At 40.9% G+C, this 23,275-nt stretch overlaps 1 protein-coding gene across 1 annotated transcript in view; it reads right to left on the reverse strand.

The window, feature by feature from the left end:
• dnah9l (dynein, axonemal, heavy polypeptide 9 like) overlaps positions 1-18,709 on the reverse strand; it is a 31,861-nt gene extending 13,152 nt beyond the window's left edge. Inside the window, exons 1-52 of the mRNA XM_026374703.1 lie at positions 18,410-18,709; positions 17,664-17,873; positions 17,389-17,579; positions 16,175-16,370; positions 15,887-15,986; positions 15,282-15,493; positions 14,942-15,175; positions 14,558-14,725; positions 14,050-14,166; positions 13,686-13,823; positions 13,335-13,453; positions 12,828-13,023; positions 12,058-12,162; positions 11,795-11,986; positions 11,212-11,412; positions 10,755-11,090; positions 10,547-10,624; positions 10,407-10,462; positions 10,147-10,267; positions 9,841-10,010; positions 9,002-9,224; positions 8,784-8,900; positions 8,519-8,605; positions 8,211-8,369; positions 7,955-8,038; positions 7,689-7,847; positions 7,324-7,446; positions 7,103-7,225; positions 6,717-6,941; positions 6,377-6,595; positions 6,101-6,268; positions 5,849-5,974; positions 5,646-5,753; positions 5,425-5,556; positions 5,168-5,328; positions 4,710-4,866; positions 4,438-4,583; positions 4,216-4,332; positions 3,981-4,119; positions 3,730-3,822; positions 3,404-3,598; positions 3,206-3,283; positions 2,950-3,082; positions 2,515-2,642; positions 2,205-2,353; positions 1,944-2,094; positions 1,658-1,789; positions 1,392-1,565; positions 1,116-1,320; positions 506-671; positions 317-419; positions 39-176 (exon numbers count right to left, since the gene is read on the reverse strand). Coding sequence (XP_026230488.1) covers positions 39-176; positions 317-419; positions 506-671; positions 1,116-1,320; positions 1,392-1,565; positions 1,658-1,789; positions 1,944-2,094; positions 2,205-2,353; positions 2,515-2,642; positions 2,950-3,082; positions 3,206-3,283; positions 3,404-3,598; positions 3,730-3,822; positions 3,981-4,119; positions 4,216-4,332; positions 4,438-4,583; positions 4,710-4,866; positions 5,168-5,328; positions 5,425-5,556; positions 5,646-5,753; positions 5,849-5,974; positions 6,101-6,268; positions 6,377-6,595; positions 6,717-6,941; positions 7,103-7,225; positions 7,324-7,446; positions 7,689-7,847; positions 7,955-8,038; positions 8,211-8,369; positions 8,519-8,605; positions 8,784-8,900; positions 9,002-9,224; positions 9,841-10,010; positions 10,147-10,267; positions 10,407-10,462; positions 10,547-10,624; positions 10,755-11,090; positions 11,212-11,412; positions 11,795-11,986; positions 12,058-12,162; positions 12,828-13,023; positions 13,335-13,453; positions 13,686-13,823; positions 14,050-14,166; positions 14,558-14,725; positions 14,942-15,175; positions 15,282-15,493; positions 15,887-15,986; positions 16,175-16,370; positions 17,389-17,579; positions 17,664-17,873; positions 18,410-18,709 — 8,058 coding nt within the window. The remainder of the gene's footprint in view (positions 1-38; positions 177-316; positions 420-505; positions 672-1,115; positions 1,321-1,391; positions 1,566-1,657; positions 1,790-1,943; positions 2,095-2,204; positions 2,354-2,514; positions 2,643-2,949; positions 3,083-3,205; positions 3,284-3,403; positions 3,599-3,729; positions 3,823-3,980; positions 4,120-4,215; positions 4,333-4,437; positions 4,584-4,709; positions 4,867-5,167; positions 5,329-5,424; positions 5,557-5,645; positions 5,754-5,848; positions 5,975-6,100; positions 6,269-6,376; positions 6,596-6,716; positions 6,942-7,102; positions 7,226-7,323; positions 7,447-7,688; positions 7,848-7,954; positions 8,039-8,210; positions 8,370-8,518; positions 8,606-8,783; positions 8,901-9,001; positions 9,225-9,840; positions 10,011-10,146; positions 10,268-10,406; positions 10,463-10,546; positions 10,625-10,754; positions 11,091-11,211; positions 11,413-11,794; positions 11,987-12,057; positions 12,163-12,827; positions 13,024-13,334; positions 13,454-13,685; positions 13,824-14,049; positions 14,167-14,557; positions 14,726-14,941; positions 15,176-15,281; positions 15,494-15,886; positions 15,987-16,174; positions 16,371-17,388; positions 17,580-17,663; positions 17,874-18,409) is intronic.
• Between the last annotated feature and the right edge of the window lie 4,566 nt (positions 18,710-23,275).

Here is a 23,275-nt window from a genome sequence, read left to right on the forward strand (position 1 = left end):
TTATTCTACTTTAGACCAATGCTGCAATAACACTGTACCTGTATGAGAGTTCCCACTGAGCGAGAAACACCGTAACTGAATCCTCCTTGAAGGAAGTGAGCTGACAAGATGCTGGAGAAGATGGTGGCTAATGCATCAGCTCCAGGGAAATGTACTGCAAACACTGAGAAATGTCTCTAAAATGGAAGCAGGGAGACTTATTTACCACAGCCACTTTGTGAAGTGCCTCAAATATTCGTAGCAAGAGCCACGTTGATAATAGTATTGTGTAAATTTGGTATGTACTGTACATGTCTGTGTATATGCATGTCTGCACCTGTAGTCTGGGGTTGACAGAGAAGCTTCCAGCTGTTGGGTTCATACAGGTGATATACTGACAGTTGTGTATTTCTTTCAAAACCAGTCGTTGTCGGTCATACCTGGAAAGATTCTGTTCATTTAAATTCAACCTGACAACCAAATACCTGCACAGTACATGCATACCATGTGTGTCCATAGGTCTTACCAGTGGTTGTAATCAAGGTGCTGGCGTATGAGTGTGTGAGGTTGAACAGTCCCATAAACGTCCACCTCTGGCATGTTGAGGTCGTCTATGAAGTAGATGAGTCTCTTAGTGCTAGGTGGAGCAAATTTACGACCAGCTTTCTTCTCCAGTGGTTTCTCCAGGACGCCTGCCCATATAATGCATAAAACAATTCAGGAAAATGACATCGAAATGACAGGAAATTCACAACACAGAAAATCTGTGAATTGGAGACGAGTGCTTCTTAGCTGTACAACAGAAAGAGATTAGAAATGAGAATACACTGTATTATAACCAGTGCTGTGCAATTAAATCACTGTTCACGTAGTCAGGTACAAAATATTTATTATAGGGCAGAGACATCTGACAAAAGAAATACAGTATTCTACTTTAAGTCTTTCCTGAGAGTTATTTTGTGCAGCTACATCGGCAACTCTTTCTACCATGGCAATTTAGTTATAAATAAAGTCTAACCTATCCTAATCCTAACCTAATGTCATCTATCACACCAATAGTGAAAAGACATTGTAGAATCTGAGTGTCTGTGCACTAACATCCTAGAACCATTTCTTCTCATTCTTCTGATTCTTACGCTGCAGCATGGCTGACGTGGTGTAGTAGTTGAAGGGGACTTTGGCCACCATAAAATCCTCTTTCAGTTTGGAGACTTTATCAGATACCAAAATGGTCTTGCCCACTCCTGCAGTGCCCACTAACATGACAGGCTTGCCTCTCTGGAGCAGCAGGTCCATGAAATAGGTCAGACAGATGGTTTCTGGGGTGTGGACTAGCACAGTCTGAAACAGACATCACATCATTGTTTAAGAGATCTGAATTAGTGTGTGAATTAATGTGCAGTAATTAGTACCTGTAATGGTACATCTGGCTCCAACTCAAATGGCACCATCTTCTCACTCCAGGGAGTAAACTTTTTAGTCTCAGGGTCTATAAAATAGTCAAAGACGGTGCCCTGGGAGGGAAACTTCGCTGCTCTCATCTCTTTAGTCCACCAGCGACTGAAGTCCGCACGGTAGTCATTTAACTGTCGTTCAGGTGTTGGGAAAACAAAAGTTGATGAAATAATGCATTGCAATAAAACTGAGTTAATCAAGAAATAATCCAGTCACCACACACATGATCCTGAAAAAGAGCCCCTCCAAAGGCCCAGACGCAGGCGAAGACAAAGTAGATCTCATAAAGTTCTCGGGGAGAGTCAACCGGAGTGTTGTCCTCTGTCAGCAGGCAGTCCAACAGGGAACACAGCGTCTGATTAAGCAAAACATAGAAATGTAACATCTGATTAGACAGTACACAGTAAAACACTGCTCCTTTCGACAATGTAAATGATAATATAAAGGTAAGTGGTACACTGATTAACACTCTTAATACAAAATAAGCATGAAAGCAAAGTAAACATCACCTGCACCATACTGTTTTCTGGAATCGGGGTGATGGTCTTCAGGTTGCAGCGGACCTGCTCCAGACAGTATGGCACATACTTATCAAACAGAATGGTGAGGTTGGCCCGCTCTGATTGGGCCTGTCGGGTGTCTATCCAACTTGTCACATAACTGAAAACACAGTAAAAACAGCCCTGTCATACAATTTTAGAAAAGTGAATACATTGTTTATAAAATTCAATGGTTTTAAATGTGTGTGTTCGTTTGTGTATGTGTCTTACGAGCTCCAGCCAAGGTCCTGTGGGTTGACATACAATATTCCTGCTCTGGATACAGTAGCTGGAGTAGCAGCCTTCAGATGACAGATCTCAAAGAGGAGACGCATGGAGGAGGACAAACTGATTCTCTCATTACTGGCAAGAGTCAGAACCTGCACAGAAAAGAAACATGAAACTAGAATTTGATCCAATATATCAGCTGCAAAATGTAAAGTGAGTGACACTGATAAACATGTATTCACAAATTCTTGTTTTGTAAAACCTTGTATCATTGGCAGAAGGAAAACAAGAAAAAGTTCAAGGGAACTGTGACCTTATTGTCATCCATCACTGTGTTGAGGGATTCAATCCACATTGGGTCTATATCTCCATCCAGAACAATCCATTTAGGTCCATTGTGGCACAGTGAAGTCAGCTCTCTCATGGTAGACGAGAACAAACCTGAAGGAAAGACTAATACTTTAGTATACCTTCTTTAGATTGTTCTGGTGCTGTACCAGACCAGTAGGGCTAAAACTGTAAGAACATTTAATATGGTACTAAAGCAAAGTTTATTTAATGGAATCATTCAAATCAAACAAGAGTTCTCAAAGAACTCTGAAACTGAAAAACACATTTTAATTAATCCCAAGAGTCCTGAGAGGAGTAAATTAGTTTCTTGGCAACAAAATACGTCCTGCTTAACAGCGACCCAAAATCTGGAGGAAAGACTGGTTCATTATTTGTTGCTTATTAAATTCTCTCTCACCATCTTTCCACTCTCGGGTAGCAGGGTGCAGGTATCCAAACAATTCGTCTGTGGTCACTGCTTTAGGGTTGATATCATACCATACAGGTTTCATCTTCATGTTTGAATATGTTCTGTGGAGAGTCTTTAATATCTGATGAAAAACAAACCACTCACTGTTGTTATTGGCTACAAGTCACCTCTTACATGAAGAAACTGAAAATGATTATTTTGTACTATTGTGGTTTCATGAACATAGTAGTTAAAAATTTGTAACCTGGCTCTTTCCAGTTCCAGCGCCGCCAACAACAAACACAGAGTGCCTGACAGCCAGCAGCTCCTCCAACTGGGTTACCTTTAGACACAAAAACGTTACTTTCATTTTCCTCTTTTATAGTGATACTGATAAAACAGAATTCTAATTTGTCACGGAGGAAAAGATCACATCTATTTTAGAAATGTTCAAATGAGAAACCTTAAGTATGAAGTTCTCCTCAGGTTGCAGGTGCAGTTCACTGACTGACTTGCGAACAGCGTTCTCCAGCTCTGGGTCTCTCTTCCTGGGAACGTCCAACTGAGGAAACAGGTCACTGATCAACCCGAGAAATATGGGCACGTCGTTGGTCACTATCTTAGGCAAGTTGAAGTCTCTCAGTGCCCGCATCAGAACCTAAAGAAAATAATGAAAATGGCAATGCACTCAAATTTTTACAAACCACTATCCAATGACTGTACACAACTGTTCATGTCCTCCAAGATAAGATGTTTTTGTGTGTTACTAGAAACCAGTGAAATAAGTACCTGCTCCTCAGGCCTGCTACGATCCTCTCTCTTTAAAGATCCTGCTACAACAAGGACTGATTTAATGGCCCTTAAGCCCCAGTCATAATGATCCTGAGAGATATACATAAATCAATAAACAAGGAGGCATGCATAAAAATATTTTACATTCAGTTATGTTTCAATACAGTACAAGAGACATACCTGTAATAAAATATGAATAAGAACTGGACATATTCTGCATGTTGACAAATATAATTTAATGTACATACTTGTTTGGACAGCAGCTCTTTACAAAGAGTGTACAGGCTGATGAATTTGCGTGCCAGCAGACGAGCATCTATGAATCCTTCTGCCACCAACATGATCTCACAGATGAGCTCAAAGTCTGGGATCACCATGGCACAGGGCCTGAACAGTTAATGCAGTTAAACCAGTTATTAAAGCACCATTAACAGTTGTTAACTTTCACACTTAATAGGGCCACATTCCCTCTGTTGATCAGACCTGAATAGAGCCTTGAGGTTCTCGGGAAGCTCAGCCCTTCCAGCATAACCTGGGTTCAGAGTGATGAAGATTCCTACTGTTGGCTTCAGTTCAATCTCCTCTCCCAGGAAATAGAATCTATGTACACATAATACAAATGACAGAGCACTCATAAACTGTATTAGTGAAAAAAGGCTAATTACATGGACAGTTTAAGGTGCACGTGATTATTTACACATCTACCTTTGCTTCTTGTTGCGAACAGCGTCCTGTATAGTTTTGACCTGCACAGCTACCACAGATAGGACTTCCACTGAGATCCTGTTAAACTCATCAAAGCATCCCCACACTCCTGTCTGAGCCAGACCCTTGTAAATGTTGCCTATAGACTGGGGGAGTGTGAAAAAAAAAAAAAAAAGAGTTCAGGTCAGAGTCAGAAGAGTGGAAATTGGCAATACTGTGTAATTGTGATATACTGTAGACATTGGAGAGAACAGCTGTACGGTCCATATTACCTTGTAGTCCATCTGTTCTGAGCAGTTGAACACATATACCATGATGCCAAGGGAGCGTCCAAGGTCCTTAGTAGTCTCTGTCTTACCAGTGCCAGCTGGGCCAGATGGGGCACCACTCATAGTCAGATGGAGGGACTGTGTCAGGGTTATGTAACATCTATCAGAACAAACAGAAAAAAGGTTGAAAACACATTTATAATGTGCAATATAATATTATCCTGATTAAAAAACTGAGATTTCATGGTTTAATATAATAAATTCAAAATTACTATTTATATTAGAGGTATCTGCATGATAGCTACCTACTTTCACTGAACACAGCTGTTAAGTGCTTTAACTGCTGGTGGACAGGGAATCGATTACTGTCTGTGTTCGCCCTGTCTAAACGAAGGTCAGATGCCACCTCTGCCTTTAAAGCAACATCTTTGACACCGTGTATAACTGAAGTTGATCTGTACCTATCAGTGAGAGGAGTGATGACCAATCTGTTAGTGTTTCCCAGGTATTCATAGCTGAACTGGAACTGGGCATCACAGATGTTAATGTAACAGTGTCTGGTTTCATCATCCCAGCGATGGCGTAATTGGGACAGCCATGCAAAGGCCTGACCTGTTGTCACCTGCAGTAAGAGACACATAACACAAACAGGAAAGTAACTTTGTTTGTTTAAAGTGTCTTTCAACGTTTTTCTTTTATCTTTTCTTTTTAGCATTACCTTCTGAGTTATGAGATTGGCGACCACATCTCGAGCATGGACATCAATAGTACAGACAGTCATAATTTTCTGTCTGTCTCCAGGAGTTAAATCTCCAAGCAGCATGTGGATCAGTGAGTTCAACTGCGTGATCTAGAAAATAGAGTAAAGATCATTGAAACAACCAAAACATACATGTGCAAACATCTTAACATTATCTTACTCTGGTGTATTAGCGCTACCTGTTTTCTGTTGTAGTCTTTAAGGGCTGTTTCAAATCCCTCCTCCACTCTCTCAAAGGCAATGCCCACATCTGTTGCCCACCACACCTGACTGCCAGTCAGGCCCACCTATGTAGAGAAGGGAAACAGATGCAGACAAGCTATAATGTGCATGTTTACACTGTTCATACAGTAGTAATAGCACAGATTATCAATTGTGAAACCTGTGCAGGGTAGTCAAAGAGCCACTGGTCTCGTGGTTTGTCTTCATAAGCAGCTACAGCCTCCTGGATCTCCTTCCTAACAGTACAGCGCATAGTACCCTCCAAGGCACCTAACCAACACTCTGCCTGAAGAAAAACATTGTAAAATAAAACAATAATTACTGTAAACATTGCAAACGACACAGAGGATGTTGTTTATTATAACTTTACTTGTATTTGTACACACAGAAAGAAAATGTAGTTTCTCAGTACCTGTCCCTCACAGACACATGGCTCAGAGAATGGAACATATTCTCTCTCACGGCTGTACATGCCTATGGCCACTGCCGCTCCATCTTCCTCATCTCCTTCAAGTCTGTCTGACTCCTTGAAGCGAAGATCTGCTATGTTGTCAAACAGCTTCAGCAAGTGTCTGGTCACCTGGAAAACACAAGACAGGGTCTGAAGAACAACATACAATAACATACAACAATAACATGCTGTATCTCTCTTTTTGTGTTCCCATGTGTAAAATGCCTGCTTGTTCACCTGTTTGGGTTGTGTGCCCTTGGAGACGATTTCTAACAGGTCCGAGGCAGAGACAAAATAAAATCTGGGGAATGTGAGCCTCTTGGTCTCAAGGTACTCGGCCAAAGCCTTCTCACACACAGACAGGCGCTGCTGCAAAGCCTCCAGGTTCTCCTGGAAGCCATGCTGGTTGGTCACTTGTATGACATTACTGTTCTGCACCACCTCAGCCATCAGGCTCTGGGTGAAAGGAGAGGCAAAGAAAAAGAAGAACAAATTGCAGGAGATACAAAGTACTACTACTATGGGAGGTTGTTGACTGTATTTACTGTATAGAGAGGCTCTACAGTACATGTGTTACCTGAAAGTCAGTGTGTATTCCCTGGAAGCGCTCTGCATCACTGGCCAGCTGGGAGCGGATGTCATGGCTGTTGGTGAAGATGCTGTTAAGGTGGGCCCAGGTCCTCTGGACAGACATCCAGGAGGAGATGACAAGGTCAGCCACCATCAGCTTCCTCTGCCATCCACTCACTTCTGCCTGGAAATACTCCACATACTTACTCATCAGAATGTTCTGCAGTTGAACCTGAACAGACATAAACATGAAGATTTACATGATTGTCTGCAAGAACGATACATACACAAACAAGCCAAATGTTCCATAATCGAACGAGGTACAGTGTGGTGTATCTATTCAACTACTAGAAACTTTACATCACATGCTGTGGAGAATCAGCACAAACTCACCTGGTTGTCCTCCAGTGTCTCTATTAGGTTCTCATCTGCTTTGAGCAGAGGGATTCCTGTACTGGCATGAGTCTCATATGACAATGACATAATGCTCCATGTCTGAGTTATCTCTGCCAACACCTGAGCAAAAACAGAAATGTCTTTGAAAATGTGATGTCTGCCATCACAGGTATTTAAAAAAATACTGCTTATTGATGGTTGTTCATTATGCTTCTCACCCTCTCTATGGCCATTTCTTTTACAGCCTTGTCTACTATGTTTTTCACCTCATCCTCCACACGATGAAGCTGTAATTCCAAAAGGTCCCCGAGAGTGGTGCTATCTCCCATCACAAACCTGACCTGATGACCAAAAAGAATAGACAGCAACCATGAGTGTGATCAGGGTAACTGGGTTCACTGAACTGTGCTGTTCATACAGGCCTGCGCAGGACAGTGAAGGACAGATGAATGATGGTAAAGTCCAGAAGAACACAATTAAACTTAATAGAGAGGCAAGTATACAGGGCAGAACATGATCATAGTGTGAGACGTTATTAAATCAGATGAGACACTGTGCAGCAGCAGCAGAGATAGCATCGTACCCCAGTGGTGTTCATAAGCTGCTGCCAGTGTCTTTCTCTCACAGCAGCGTTTTGCAGCTCGTTGACAGCTCTCAGTGAGGTCAACAGGTTCTTTACAGTTGACTCCAGACCCGTGTAGACATCCCACACCCGCACCTCCTTATCCAGAATCTTCATCTCCTTTAATGTTCAGAAGAAGAAAGTCCTAACTTGTGACTAACCTTTAGTCCTATTCTCAACTCTAGCAAAAAATATGGGATTATAATGTACGTTTATAGATGTCATACTTTGGCAAATCGTCTGAGCTCCATGTCCATCTGCTCAACGTTGATCTCCTTCCATGGAGTCTTTGTCCAATCCTCTATACTGGTCTGGCATTTAGAGGAGGAAGAAACATTTAATCTTTATTTTCCTAATAAACTTTACAGAGAAAAATGAGGGAACTGCCACCCTTTGGCTTTGTAATAGTTCCTCTATGGGGCTTAATCATAGGCAGGTAATAAAATGCAAACCAATTTGTATGTTATTGGGTTGTATGTGTACCTTAACAAAGATGACCATGTCCCATACTGCTTTGACCAGTATAATGTCAGAGCGACACTGGCGTAGCTGCTTGTAGTCTGGGAAGCTGACTTCAAACAGATTAGCTGTGTCCTGCAGCTTCTTCATTTCTGCCTCCATCACTTCGACTGCTCGATTAGTCTGGTGACAGCGACATTTTAACACGTTTTACATCACAATTTCTAAAAAGTAAGAAGGAGTTTTTTCTATTTGATAATTTTTTATGGGGCACAACTTAAGCAATGACTGTTCAACTTTGATTAGGTAACCAAATACACTGCACATCTCACCTTATCCATTAATTTATATGGCTTGTCCACGCTGATCTTAAAGATGGGTTCAGTACGAAACTGTTCTCTGAACTCATACTGCTTGACCTAAAATATGAGAACAAAAAAGTGCAGACACTGCATACATATAAGCTCTCTGCAACAAGACATGCTAAGGAGGTAGTCACAAATATTGCAGCAGTCTGGGAAAGTGGGAAGGTTTATATGCCAGGCACTTTGCAATGTGTTGCTATTGGCATGCTTCAAGATTCATCTGCAGCCTCACCTCGAAGTGAACACATTTCCTGCGTATAACTGAAACCTCCTTTGACTGTAGAGGGGCCACTTCATGTTTGACTGTGAAGGCAATTTTCCTGAGGCTCTTCCACTTCTCTGGCAACTCCTGTGTTTTATGGTTACAGAGTGAATTATATATTGTATCATTAAATCAACGTTATGTGCAATAATCCATGTAAATGTGTTTATTTGTGCACTGGTACGCACTTCTAGCTGTATGTAGACATCCTCAGGCAGTTGCTGTTCATAGGTCTTGAGCAGTTCAGCAGTAGATTTGAGTGGTTTAAAGTGGTGTTCATTGCTGATTTGTCTGTCCCGTATGGCCATGAGGTGTCCCATGATGTTCACAAGGCCTACATAGTCACCATCCGAGACCTTGTTAGAAAGACCGCAGGCTGTGCCCTCGACAAAAAAGGATAATTCCCTCACACTGTGGGATAGAATGAAAGGGATATGGTTTCAGATTTCAGGAGTGGCACAGGATAATGAAATGTTTGAATTTGAAACAAAACAACACTCAAGATATGAGTAAACTTTAAAACTTTAATTCACAAGGTCTCATAAAAGAGAGGCATTAACCATTCACGAATTACAGACATTACAGTGAAACACACATCACTGGTAATGTGCTTTCATCTTGAATGTTTCATTGTGGAGATGTAAAGAGGCGAAATGCCAGAAAACTTTATTAACATTCCATTATTTATGTATATATTCAGTGGCAGGAAGTAAACTGTTTGCAATTTCCTGTTCTTTTTTTGTATAAATTGATCATAAAATTTGATTTGACCTTTATCAAATCACAAATATCTATAAAAACAATATTTCTAAGCTGGTAAATCACAAATAGTCATGATGTTCTCATGTTGTTATTGATCACACCCGTTAATGTTATGTTATAATTTTTCTTGCTACTGGATACAGTAGAACATCAGAAGCCACTTGGCACCATTAAATGGTTGGCATTGTATTTAAAAATTCACTACACATATGAGAGTGTTGTAAAAATATGAAAGTGTTTGCGTTCATGTGCACTTGTGTCTCACCTCAGGTTTACATGGTTGAGCAGGTGTTCTTTGAACATCCAGCTCCATCTCTTGATGACATTCATCAGTGTGTGCTTGAAGGGTCTGATGTCTAGCTGCAGCCAACCACAAAATACCCTCCTATCCTCCATCTTGCTTACCCTTACGTACAGAGACTCAAACAGGCCGATCTGGTAAGATGGGTATATGGAAACTCAGAGAAAATGTCCAAAGAGGAAAGGACTAGAGACTACAGCTGCATTAACCAGGTCATAAAACACCCAATTATGCTTTAATACATGAAACATAAACACTGGGGAAACATACCTGTTCTTTGAATTGATCCAAAGTGGGAGGGTTCTTTTTAAGTTCAAAGTCAGCATACAGCTCGGCCTCCTCTGTACTTAGCGCATGGCCATAAAGCAAAAACTGCCTCATGAATTCAGACCTGCGAAAGGTTATAAAAAAAAAAAAACAAAGAAACACACAAACCTAATTATTTTCTTTGCCCACTACATTCTACAGAATTTACCAAGTAATGAAAATGATAATTAAGATTCTGGAAACTACAGAGAACAGCATCTGACCTGTCATCTGTCCAGAGGTAGCGGTAGCTGGTAAAAGACCCCTGGTATTCCTTGACCTGAAAATCAAAATGGTTGTACTTAGAAGCCTTAAAGATAATAAATGAGCCTGTGTGTGGGCAGAAAACAAACACTCCACTCACCTTAGCAATAACAGTACGTGCCCGCGTGCGTATTATTTGACACATCTCTGACAAATCCTCCATTTCGTTTATGTCACACTACAAGAAGAACAATCAATCAACAATCATGTTGGAAAGTTTAAGAAGTGTGTGTCGGTAGGCAGATATATATCTTGATATAGTTTGCATGCACACTGGGTTTAAGTCTTTAATGTAAGCTCTACAACACCTGATAGTTATCCAGCTGTTTATGATGTGCCACTCTGGGAATGAAAGATGCCATGTTCATGATGTCAGACACCATCTTATCCACAATATCATAGAAGTTACCACTGTGACTGAAGTCCAACGAAGGGGCAAAGGTCATTTCACTGTTGTTGAATAGGAGTTGCACCTCAAAGAGGGGTGGAATGTGCTGGGCTGTATCTGTGTTGTCCATGAGGTATTGCAGAGAGCAGCGTACTGCACTGGTGAAGCCTGCCAGAATCATCTGATCCACATATTCTGTGTAGGCTTGCCACTCAGTGCTGCTCACATCTGTTACACCGAGCAGAGACTGGTTCTCCTACAGAATAGTGGAAAAAGGAGGTGTTCAGAAGGATAGTACTAGTTGTACACATATTAACATCTAAAATATGTGAACCAGTTTTTCTCCCTGGCACCAAGGATATGGCATGTACGTTCACCTGTAGAAGTTTATGTATCTGTTCCCCTGTACAGGTGGTGAGTGCATGCTGTTTGGCAACACTTTCTTCAATGTCAGAGAAGACGAGGAGAGTTGAGGCACAGCTCTTTCTGGTGATGAAGGCCTGGTGGCTAAATTTACCCATAAGGGCCTGGATAGCCTCCACGTTAACTTTGCTCTTTTGGACACGACTAGAAATGCTCTGGTGAGAGCAAGAGAGAGCAATTATTACCAACAATTACACTGTCTTTGGTCAACAGGTGGACACTGATTTTAGCATAGAAGTGTTAGCTATAATTGTGGAAAACTGGCTTTGCTCACACAGGAAAGATGCCAGGTTTCATGTCACATTGCCAGGCAACAGTTTCACAGCAGCTATTTAGGGTCCTATTACAAACCCTACAATAAAACACCTGCCTTTTTTCATCTCAAATGCAGCTCAGGCAGGTTTAATTTATGCAGCACAGTATTTATAACAGTATAAATATGGTGTTAGTGGTGATACACTGGAAAAAATCTTCAGCATTGTCTTGCATCTTTTGTCTGTACATGCAGTAAAAAGATATGTAAGACATGTTTAGTACCTTGACAAGGTCTTGTGTGCTTTGAATGTAGTTCCAAAGGTCATCCTGAACCCAGGTAAGCTCCTGGAGAGCTGGCTCAAGCTGACGCTTTATCCCATCAATATCATCTTTCACCAATCCCAGCTCCACAGCCAGGATAGTACTGTGGAGTTGGTTGCACCATTGAGTTGCCAAGGTCAGTGTCTGAGTGTACTGCAAAATATAATTGAGCGTTAAGACTCATTATCTAACTACAGTAGAACAGTAGAGGTCTATTTACCCACCACGTAGAGTCTCTCTCGTTGAGAGTGGAGATGGAGAGCTGCTTTCGGAATGTTTTGATTCTTCAGCATGCCCAGATACTTCACCTCCTTTAGCACTGACGTCAACTGCGACGAGAGAGGAGAGGGGAAAATGTAAATTGAAGTTCATTTTTTGTTTCCTTTTACCCTTACAGTAAAAATCTGAATAGATGGATTAACATCTTAAAGTGAAGAGCTCCTTAAGATGTAATAATGGTTGAGTGGTAGGTAAAAGAAGACAAATCTGTCATGTACATTGGAATAAAGTAAACACATGTAATATTTCTGCTGTGCTTATTGGAGAACTGAACTGTTTGTTGTTGAACTTTTATTTAGTTGGTTTAGTTTTGTAATGTTCTTTGTCTCTTTACACATTGCAATTATTACTGCAAACATAAAGACATTTTATTCAATCAAAACAAGACATAGTTGCTACTATTGGTAATTTGCGGCACCTCAGCAACCAACTAGATGTTAAGAAAACAGAATGAAGAAAATGTAAGCTTCCATAGGTTTAATCAGTATTGTACTGTAAAAATCAGTAGTATGTTTCATCACAAATATACAGTATGTATCATGCATATTCAAATTCTTTATAATTTGTTGGCGAATGATAGAATGAATCACATAATCATATCTACCACAAATTATCCACTGTTGTTAACTGTATGTAAAATTACATAATTACATAATACATATTGCAATTCTTAAAATCGATAAATTATCTGTTAGAAACACTTCTTTGTGCTTACAGCAGGACTGAAGTTGACCTGGAACAGGCCTGTCTCAGTATCCAGTGTGAGCAGTGGTTCTTTCAGGTGAGTTTGACAGATCTCCTCCAAGCCCTCAGTCCACTCCGAGAACAGTTCCTCATCATGCTGGTCCAGAACTTCCAGAACATGCTCACACTTTCGGAGGATATCATCTGCTTCAGCACAGTCCAGAGGCCTAGAAGGGAGAGGGAAGGAAGGCTTTAATACGCATTTGACAATCAAACTAATTATTTGATTACAAAATCATAGCTGCTACAATGATCATTTTCAAATACATAATAATGTATGTTCTATATTTAATAAAGTCTTAATACCTTGTAAATGTTAACAACTACAGTTAGCTACTTTTAAAGTAAGAGGAGCTACATTTTGATTTTAACTAAGACAAATATTTCAAGTAGACATACAACAGACAAAATATCCTTCAAACAGTGGACTGTGCTCTGGTGTAAATGTAAGAATGTAATGAGTGGTGTTGGTTCATACACCAGCTGACAAATGTTGCTCCTGTTGGTGAGGATACGATTCCGAAGCTCTTGTGACCATTTGAGATTGCCGGCCACTGACGGCATATTCTTCCCCAGGACTGCACAGCCTAACTGCAGCTGAAACACAAAGGGTTAATAAAAAAGAAATCAACATTTCTACCTTTTTATCTATGTGTGTAATTTATAATATCATAATACGTCACTATAAATTCTTATGACACTTGCTGTTACAATAGTTTATGACATAATTTTGCATCATAAATGTCATTTGCTTCAATGGCCAATGGCAATGTTTAAATATCCTGATGCAAGCATGTCAACATATTTATTTATATTAAACTTCTCTTGCCTCATCTTTGTGTTGCTCAAGTATAAACTGACAGTGGCTGATTTCCTGGCTGAACATGGCCAACAACACAGTGTAGTTAGGAAAGAACAGCTGGTGGATGCTGGGTCTCTCAAGCAGGGTGCCGAAAATCTTCAGCAACTAGTGGAAGAAACCAACAACACATTTTTAGGCAGCTCTGATTTACATCGATGATTCCTTAACATTTAAGTTCCAATAAGTCCAAATGCATCTCAGCTACATGTGGTTAAAGAATGCCAACATGTGCCATGTGCAGCACATGTTGGATGATATACAAGTATGCATTGATATAAAAACAGTAATTGGATTGTTTGAGGAGTTTTTTGTAGTGCAACAGACAACAGACCTTAAAGGCAGACTTCAGATTTTTGGAGTGCTGAAAAGCCAAATGGAGGACAGTCCCAAGTCTCTGGTCAAAATCTCTCGTCTGCTCCATGAAATGTCTGTAGTGATGTACAAAGTCCTGGACAAATTATGCAATTTGACAGTCAATGATGGATACTGCTTGTCCCTTTCCCTCAAGGTTTGCATCCACTTTTATTATTTTCTTTTGATTACTTCTTCAGTATTTCTCCTTAGCTTAGTCAATATTACACAAATTAGCAAAACAAGCAAACAAAACCCATTATAATACAGATTTATTTTTGACTGAGTTAAGATTGTACACCAGACAGACACTGACTAATAAAGACAACTGTCCTTTTTTTTTTGTGTTGCTCAGTATCTTTTTTGCATTGCTACTGTTTCTTTCAATGGCATTTATAAATGGCTGTGAATCACATTCCCTTTGGGGTTTACTAATAAAAGATCAGGATGATATCAAAGGCAACTACAACAATCTCTCCAGGCCTCACATCTTTAGTATAGTCCAGGGGGTCGTATTTGCTCTCCCTGAGGGCACGCCAGCGGTCATGAAACTCCTCGTTCATGCTGAAGACCATCTCACTGAGGACTTTCCCTCTGGAACCACCTAGTTCAACCTTTTCCAGTTTAAGAAAGTCCAACGCTATGGCAAAAAGGTCCTGTAGATGAGATGGGTCAGAGTAAAGGTAATGATAGTTAAAACTGTTTCTGTGTGAGTTTTGATACTAACAATAAACAAACATTTAAAACAAATGAATAGCAGTTGAATTTGTGTGTTGACTACTGCAGTATGTATTCCTGAGTTATCTTCTTTGTCATATTTCTGTAAAACTAACACACACACACACACACACACACACACTTAACACATGCACCTCAATCATGAGCAGTCTTTCCATGATGCGGTCTAAACGCTGGAACACAAGTGAAGCTGGAAAATCCCACAACTTAATGGTCTGGTTATGTCTGAAGTACTTGGAAATCTGCTGCTGGTGAGTGTGAAACAATTGCTTTAAGGTGCGCAGAACTGAGATGGTTATCTGGACTCTTTCCACCCCTTCCTCAAGCTCCATCTTAAATAGTTCTTCTGGGATAAGGTAGGCAAAGGCCTGGAGAAATACAATAAACTGGTTGAGCAATTATTTATATTGATTAATCTAAATACATCTTTTTTGTCACTGTTACTCACAAATAGACAAAGATGGATCCCTTTACCTTGTCAATGATCAGGTTACAAAACTCCTGCAGGAGGACCACCATGCGTTGTGGAATGCAGTAGTACTGAGAATGGCTCCAGATGAGACAGAGTGTGTGGAAGAGAGGAGGCAGCAGAGCGTCTATTTGTGGGAAACCCCTCTCTTCTAAGCTGCTGATCAGTCTCCTCAGAGGCCGTAGATAAAGATCTATGTCCTCTGCTTCCAGTACAGCTTTAACAATCAGTACAGATGTATTAATGTAAAGCAGGATCCTAGCAGTGGTTTAAGTTAACAGAATTTAAATCACACAGTGAATTAATAGCCGAGTTCACATACTTTCTACCAAAATTGGCAATGTAACTGCCCATTACTAAATGAGCATGATGACGACAAAATTAAAAAGCTAAAACTAGAATAGAAATTTAAAATCTAAAGAAACATTAACAGGCTAAGGATTTTAAACAGAGAGAGAGAGAGAAAAAAAGATTTTGTGTATCTTTTGTGACTCTTTGTACTAGTAGCTGTAAACTGTGGATGAAAGGGCTTTATCTTGTTACTTAATTGGTATAAGTAAATCTAAATTAATTCATTAGCAGAAATAATTAAAGAATAATGCTGATCTACCCTCATCGACTTTGAGGCAGACATCCTTAAAGGCGGAGTAATAACTGCTCTTGACCTTTTTCAGGATCTCCATGATCTGCTTCACTTTGGGGCCGTGGATCTAAAAAACAAAGGTATTAGATCAGTTCTTCACCTCGGCTGATGTTGGGAGATACAGTAAATATTCCATAAGTGAAGTGTGTGATATTTCATGCATTTCTGGCTTTTAAGAATACCAATATGTTACATCCAGTCAGAGAACAGCAGTGTCAGTTTACTCTTTGATTATACAGACAACCAATCTCATACTTGTGATTGGATACCAAGCAGGTTTTCCCTCTGAGTGGTCCAAAATTGTAGCTCAACATGGGGGCCTGGGTGTTCTCCACGGAGCAGCATCGTGCCAGAGTCTTTCTTGAGGACACTCCATATCTGCCCAGACCACTGAACTATCAGAGTTTCTATAGAGTACAACAAGCTACGGTCTAGTGGCCAACCAGTGGGGCTGAGGAAGACAGAAGGAGAGGCAGTGTGTGTATAAAACTGGCAATATACCCGATGGGAGATGATTAGATGACATCTAGGACAAGCCAAGGAGTTGAGACAAAACATTAAAGAAATACTAAAAAATAAAAACATAGTAAAATTACAGCATTACATCAAATATGTGGAAACAGCGAGGACAAAAATAATGATAATACAATAACCTAGAATTACTACACTGTGGTTGTATCCAACCAGTATGTTGTAGTTTAAACGCCTGTTTGACTAGACTTATATTCTGATAAATATATGCATTGGTTATTTACTAGAGAACTGCAACTGTAACCCGGTTACTTAAGTGCATGTAAACACACTGACTGGGGCCAAGTTGACAGCTGTGCCAAATTGATTTGAAAAGACAGCCAACATAAAAATATGCAATGAGCTGCACAATAAGCTTGGATATCAATCAATCACTAAATCAAACTTAAATAGTTGATAGATGATTCTTTAATCACTACTGGGCCATAAAACTAGCTGAACAAACATGGCGCCCGGAAATAGACTTGACCTTCCTTTTCATCCTTAAGTCCTTTCCTTTTTTTTTTTTTAAACACAGCCCTTGTAATCATATTAAATATGATGAAATCTAACTTGTAGCTAAATGTTTAAATTAATGACATTTATTTGTATTTCATTTTGTTGCTGTGCCAGAGACAAGTCAACATACGTTGTTATATCACTTCCGGATACATGTTTTAATTAACACAAAGCAGATGTAAGTCTTTAAATATCATTGAAAGAATGAATCAGTTTAAAATGTTTTATTTTATCTACATAACCTAGGGATCTTTTCCTAGCTGAATATATGAGCGGATATGTTTCGCCACAGCGTAGCTAGTGCTAGCTAGTAGGCTAGCTAGCAGAGGCGTTATCGACATAACTAGTAACCTATTAAAATATTTACCTTTAACTTAGGGACAAAATGTACTTTAGCAGTCAGCAGTACTTTACTTTAGCTACTTTAGAAATGAACCGACCTGAGTACGATGTCCAGAGGCCGTGCGCTGTCGACACACAGCGGCAGCGGCAGCAGCGTGCGGCCCTCGGCGCGGCCCCTCAGAGTCACCACCCTGCTCCTCAGCTTCTCCAGGTGTCTGTGGATGTCATCGGACACCACCCGGGGCCAGTCCTCATGGTTCAGGCCGTTGGACAGGACGCACACCAGCACCTGTGCAGTGTTTTGTTTTGTTTTTTTTTTTTCAAGGTAAATGCGGATACATACACAGCCACTTGCATTCATGCTTTGTCCCACCAGCAGCTGCTCTGATGAGCCATCATGAGCCTGAGGGTGAAGCATCCTGTACATTATTACCCCCACCTCCGAGATGACGACAGGTAGATGCTCCATGGGGTATCCGGGCACTTCTCCCAGCCGGAGCTGGTGTCTGAATCCTTGTCGGGCGATTCGTTTCACGCCCTTCTTCAGCACGCACAGCAGCTTGGTCTTCCATGGCGGGGATGTCTTCACAGATGCAAAAACAGTGGGAATGCTTTCAACAGCATTGAAAGCACCAGAAATAAGTAGTGACTTATTTCAAGAAATGTGCACGTTAGATGGAGTGTTGCATCTTACATGTCCGCTTATTGTCTTGAGGGTTAAATCAGCTTTTCAGTATGTACTTGCTCATACATGATGGTGTTGGACTGTGTTGCCATATTGCCTTAACTTGTGTTCATTTCACCCAAGAAAACAAATGTTTCTCATCGTCAGCCACTCTGCAGGCGTACACACCATCGATTCAAAGTATCTGTTCCTCAGAGATGTTCTGTATACTGGATTTCTAATATACGGTGCTTCCAGACAACAATAGCTGACCTACACCATTAATTATTTACTCAAGGCTATGTGGCCATAATTGAATGTGCCTACATAATTGACTTTGGGAAATTAAAAACTAAATGACACACGTTTATGGAAGCAGATGCCTGAACTTGTTATACACTCACTTTATGCCCTTCAGTGTTTATCATTGGGGTCATTGTGTGCATTTTCCTTACCTGTGCATCCCCTGCATGCAGTGTACCTCCAGGTCCAGTGAAGAACAGCAACCTGTTGGTCCAGATGTGGTCTAGGAAATCCAGCATAACCTTCTGGTTCTCCTCTGCTCCAATGAAGCGGTTCCACTTATCCGTCTTCACCCGCAGCACACAGAAGGCCTGCTCCCGAAGGAAGTCCACTCGCTCATCTGACAACACCACCCCAACTTTGAGAGAGGGCTCCTGGGGCAGACGCACCCCTCCAGCCCCTCCGCTCCCTAAACCACCTCTGTTGCTGCTTGTGCTCGTGGCTTCTGCCATGAAGACTCGGCTAACGAGAAGAAGAAAGACATAAATGCTACTACTGCTACTTGATGCAGCATGTAGGACATGTGAAACCAGAAGAGAGAATCACATATAGATTGCAATTAAAGGTACAAACTCACCTAGTTGCTTCTGCTTCTTGTCAAGTTCAGAAGCTACAAAAGAGAATGATGCCCTCTTCCCACTGTCCTAACTTTATGTTTCTTCTCTCCCCTTCATCTCCGACAGTTAATAGTTGGAAAAGCGATACACACTTTGATGGACACGTGCCCTTGTCTCTGTGACAATGCAGTATGGGCTGGCTTCATTATCCTCCGTGGTGGAAGCTGCACGGCCTGCAACCCTATCTTGTAACTAGAGCCTTAAGAGGAGACCTAACTACAATATCACCTCCAAGGTAGGTAATGATAGTGCACCCATATTAATCAGAACATATAAGCTTTTTGGTGATGGGACATGTGCATGAGAATTATCATTACGTAAAATAACAAACATGTTCTTGTCAAAATTCATTCCACTCAAAGAAGCATGTGGTGTATTCCCTCCTACAGTCAGCATCATTGCCACATGGGGGCAGTGTGGCACAATGTTTCTGACACCACTCTTCATCTATAATCCAAAGTGACCCTAGCCATGACATCCAATTACACATATTATGCCATTTATGTAAAAACATGGAAAAATGGGACATTTCTTTAACTGTGTTACTTAAAATACCACATCAGTGATTACCCTTTCAAAGATACTTTACTTTCTTAGTTTAACCTTAATAGATGGATGTAATCATATCCCAATTTAAAATGGGCTGGAGAGGACAGAGCTTTTCTGGGATGTCTGACATTTGAGTGTAGTGCAAACCTTACGGTCATGCATTTGATCCATATATACTCCAGGGTTATGCTCTGCCTATAAGTAGATAATATGAACCTTCTTTCATTAAAATGTTCATGAAACTAAAATAATTTTACAATGTACTTTAACACCTGCATAATGTCCTCATCTTTATTATTCCTACATAGTCTACAAAGGCAGTTTCCCCATTACATGTAATTCCACTTTTCATAAGCCTCTTGTATTTCCTGTAATCACTTTTCAACAGGCGTTTTTAAACAAGAAATCATTTTATACCTCACCTGACATATGTCAATGACCTTTGGAGGTTAATGCATTTATTTCTAATATACTGTAAGTGCTCAGCATTCATCCACGGTGACTATTTTCATTGTTCACAACAGTGGCTAAACCAGCCAATAATCCATGGCTGTTCTCCAAGGGAATTTGTCCTTTCTGAAATCTGTAATTCCATGCCTCACTCTGTTTGAGTTTGTGTGTCTTTCCATGTATACTCTTTACACGCATTATTTTTATTCATATGCACCATTCAGCTATGATTATGTGAAGGTGGCATTTTATTGGTAATATATGTAGGCTACTTGCGTGTGTCTGTGTCTTCTTATTATTATATGCCTACAAAAGTGTGTGATGAATGTGTGGGGTGTGTGTGGCTGTCCAGAGCCAAAGGCTAGTGGAGGGTATCCCTTGGGTGTCTCCACACATACTGTATCTAGCCCATTTGAGCCTGCTGACAGCAGGAGCATGACTGCATATCTTTCTGACCTCATGCCCAATGTCAGCTCTGCTCTGCAGGGATGGAGGCCAGAAAAAAAAAGATCATAGGACAACAGGAGACAAGAGGAGCAGGAGAGGGGGCTGATAGAAATACAAAGGGGGAAAAAAGAGCGGGTGTACGCTAGGGTGGAGAATAAGTAAGGACGGCGAACTTACGGAATACTAATGAGGAAGAGAATATAGTGATAAAGGATAATATGAGCAACAGCAAAATGGAGATATGCTCTTTACTGACTACTGTTGGTAAATGTTCAATTGAAGTTCTCAACAGAGCCACTGTTGTGTATATATCTAAAGAGGGCAATGCAATGTAGCATAGCAAAGCACCAGCTTAACTCTTTTTTAATTTCTCTCAAATGTAGTTTTAACCTGAAGCATCTCCCTAATTTCTTTTTTTCTTCCTCTGTTTCACCACCTCTCCTCTTTGCTCTCTCCATTTGCCGTTGCCATGACTACATGTTGCTTGACAATCAGGCTGCCGCTCTTGAATCTCGAGCTTCATCCTGGCTCGCTCTGTCGCTCTCCTCAACCACTCCTGTACTGCTCTCCTCATCAGCCTTTTCCCTGTCCTCAGTCAGGGAAGGAAATTATATGTAGATTAGCTTGAGGTCTCTGTATCTTTTAACCACACACACAGCATGATGACCATCGTCTCCTCAGGCACTGGGCGTCTTGAAAGAGTCTTTGGTGCTACTCGCCATGCCCTTTTTTTCATTTTGTGTTGTAGTCTCTGTAGAAAATGACAGATTTATGTATTTCTGAAACAGCTGGACTCAGGGGAGACAGAGAAGATGATGAAAAAGGATGTTAGAGATGTGAAGGAGAAAGCATAAAGACAAATTTAGAAAAATGTCACCAGGAAAGGGGGAGACTGAAACAGTGGCGAAGATGACAAAAGCATATACACTATCACAAAACACAGACACGCGTAATCGTTTCAGAGATTCCCCTGTTGCTGGCATGAAACCCCACCATGGCTGGTGATAGCCATGTATGTGCTGTGTGTGTCCAGATGGTGCTGACCAGCCGTCCCTCCCAGGGTAGATGAAGTAAATGGAGCGATTACAGTAATGACAGACACACACACACATCTGTTTCATACCTCTGCATGGCTGCCAGCTCTTTTGGATGCACGTACACACACACTCTTGGCTGAGATCTGTGGCACTGCTTAGATTAGACAAACCCCATTATAATGTGCATTTTATGTGGTACTAATGTATTGTCCAATTTTGTAGTTTGCTATTTTAATGTTAGGGGTAAGAAATTGCAAATGTAAGCAGCTGGCTGACACCTCAGGCACCTTACATGGTCTGTCAGTTTGAATGAAATGTAACCCGCTCTTGTCAAGGTTACTTTGCTTAATGCCTCCCAGCTCCTCAACCCAACCCTCCGTTTCCGCCTCTTTATCCACTCTGCAACTTTCTTCTTCTTCCTTTTATCACTCCATTCTGGCCCACTACAAACTTGGCTGCTCTCGTGTCATTCCATTTTTTTCTCTCTCTGTGTCTTTGGTGTTTTTATCCGACCATCAGTGAGTCAAGAGAGGGGGACAATTCGGATGAGCTGCCAGGGGCAGACAGCCTCTTTGTAGTTTGGAGAAAAGGCAGAGTGTCACTCGCAGGCTGTTTCTTATCAGACCTATCCTTTGTTCTGCAAAGGTCTTTCTCTTCTGTCTGGACTCAGTGATATTTGAGAGGCAGCTCTGTGTACACAGGAAGTTGTTAGAGAGCATGGCCAATCGCTAAGAATATGTGTGCTTGTGTATGTAAGTCCTGAGCTTGCTCTCCTTGGAGTATTTTGTGTGTGTGCGCGCACACAACTCTAGTTGAGGGGATCCCGGTGTTTTTGTGTTGAGAAACGCTCAGTCCATGGTGACCACTTCTACGATATTATTCACTTAAGTCAACACTCTGTGTAAGTTACCACTCTTTTTTTTCCACTGGCGAAGTACTGCAGTGCCCACTCCAAAATCTGCAGATACAGTATTTTCTGTAAGGACAAAAAACAAACAAAAAAAAAAAAACTAACAACAGCATTGTTCAGTGCTGTGGGACACAGGTAGTTTCCTCTTACAGCAAGTTCACCTGGGCATGCTCTCAGGAGGCTCATAAGGCTTTGCTGAGACAAAGATATGCACTAGAATGTAAAGACCTTCCTAGCAAAAAGCAAGATTGTGTTGGTTCTAGTCCTGCTTAAATCCTGTAGATGGGGCTGTTTCTCCATCACGGTCTGTAGAAACTCCCCTGGATGGTCTAATTCAAATCTTCTCCCATTCCTCATCCTCTTGTTGCTTATGAATACCCATATAAGCTCTGGGGAGATGTGTATTATGTGGGCTCCTTGTCAATAGCAGAATTTGATTTCCTACTGCAAGTATGGTAAACATATTGCTGTCAGTATTCACAAAGATACTAGCACACACAAACAACAGTTAAAACATGTTTGCACAGATTCAAACTCGCACCCAAAGTGCTCCCATGGTTCTCGACATAGAAAGAAAGTATTGTTTCTATTGATTTATCATCATCTGCTCACCTCGGAGATATTAAGACCATAAAACAATAAAGGGAGTGAAATACACCTGGGTAACCTCTCAACAAATACAAATTACTGTATACATACCTGGTCGTCTCCAGTGGTGGATGGCATATGAGTGTTCAGTGTTGGAGAGAGGATGGGAAAAAATAAAATTAAGAATTCTGTGTCTTTTGTTGGGTCGTGAGAGTTGAGAGTTGTCCTACCTGAAATACATTATGCTTTTCTTTAGTAGTTCCTCCATTATGTGATTAGATAACGAGTAATACCTAACTGTATCCCATATCTTTTCATGCTCACTGGCTTAGCTAAATGAGGTGGAAGCAGCCAGACCTTTCCATGGTTCCATTAAAAATATGTCTGAGGACAAAACAGGGAATTAGACACACTAACTAT

The sequence above is a fragment of the Anabas testudineus genome, chromosome 17, assembly GCF_900324465.2.
Source record: "Anabas testudineus chromosome 17, fAnaTes1.2, whole genome shotgun sequence".
Classification (NCBI taxonomy): domain Eukaryota; kingdom Metazoa; phylum Chordata; class Actinopteri; order Anabantiformes; family Anabantidae; genus Anabas; species Anabas testudineus.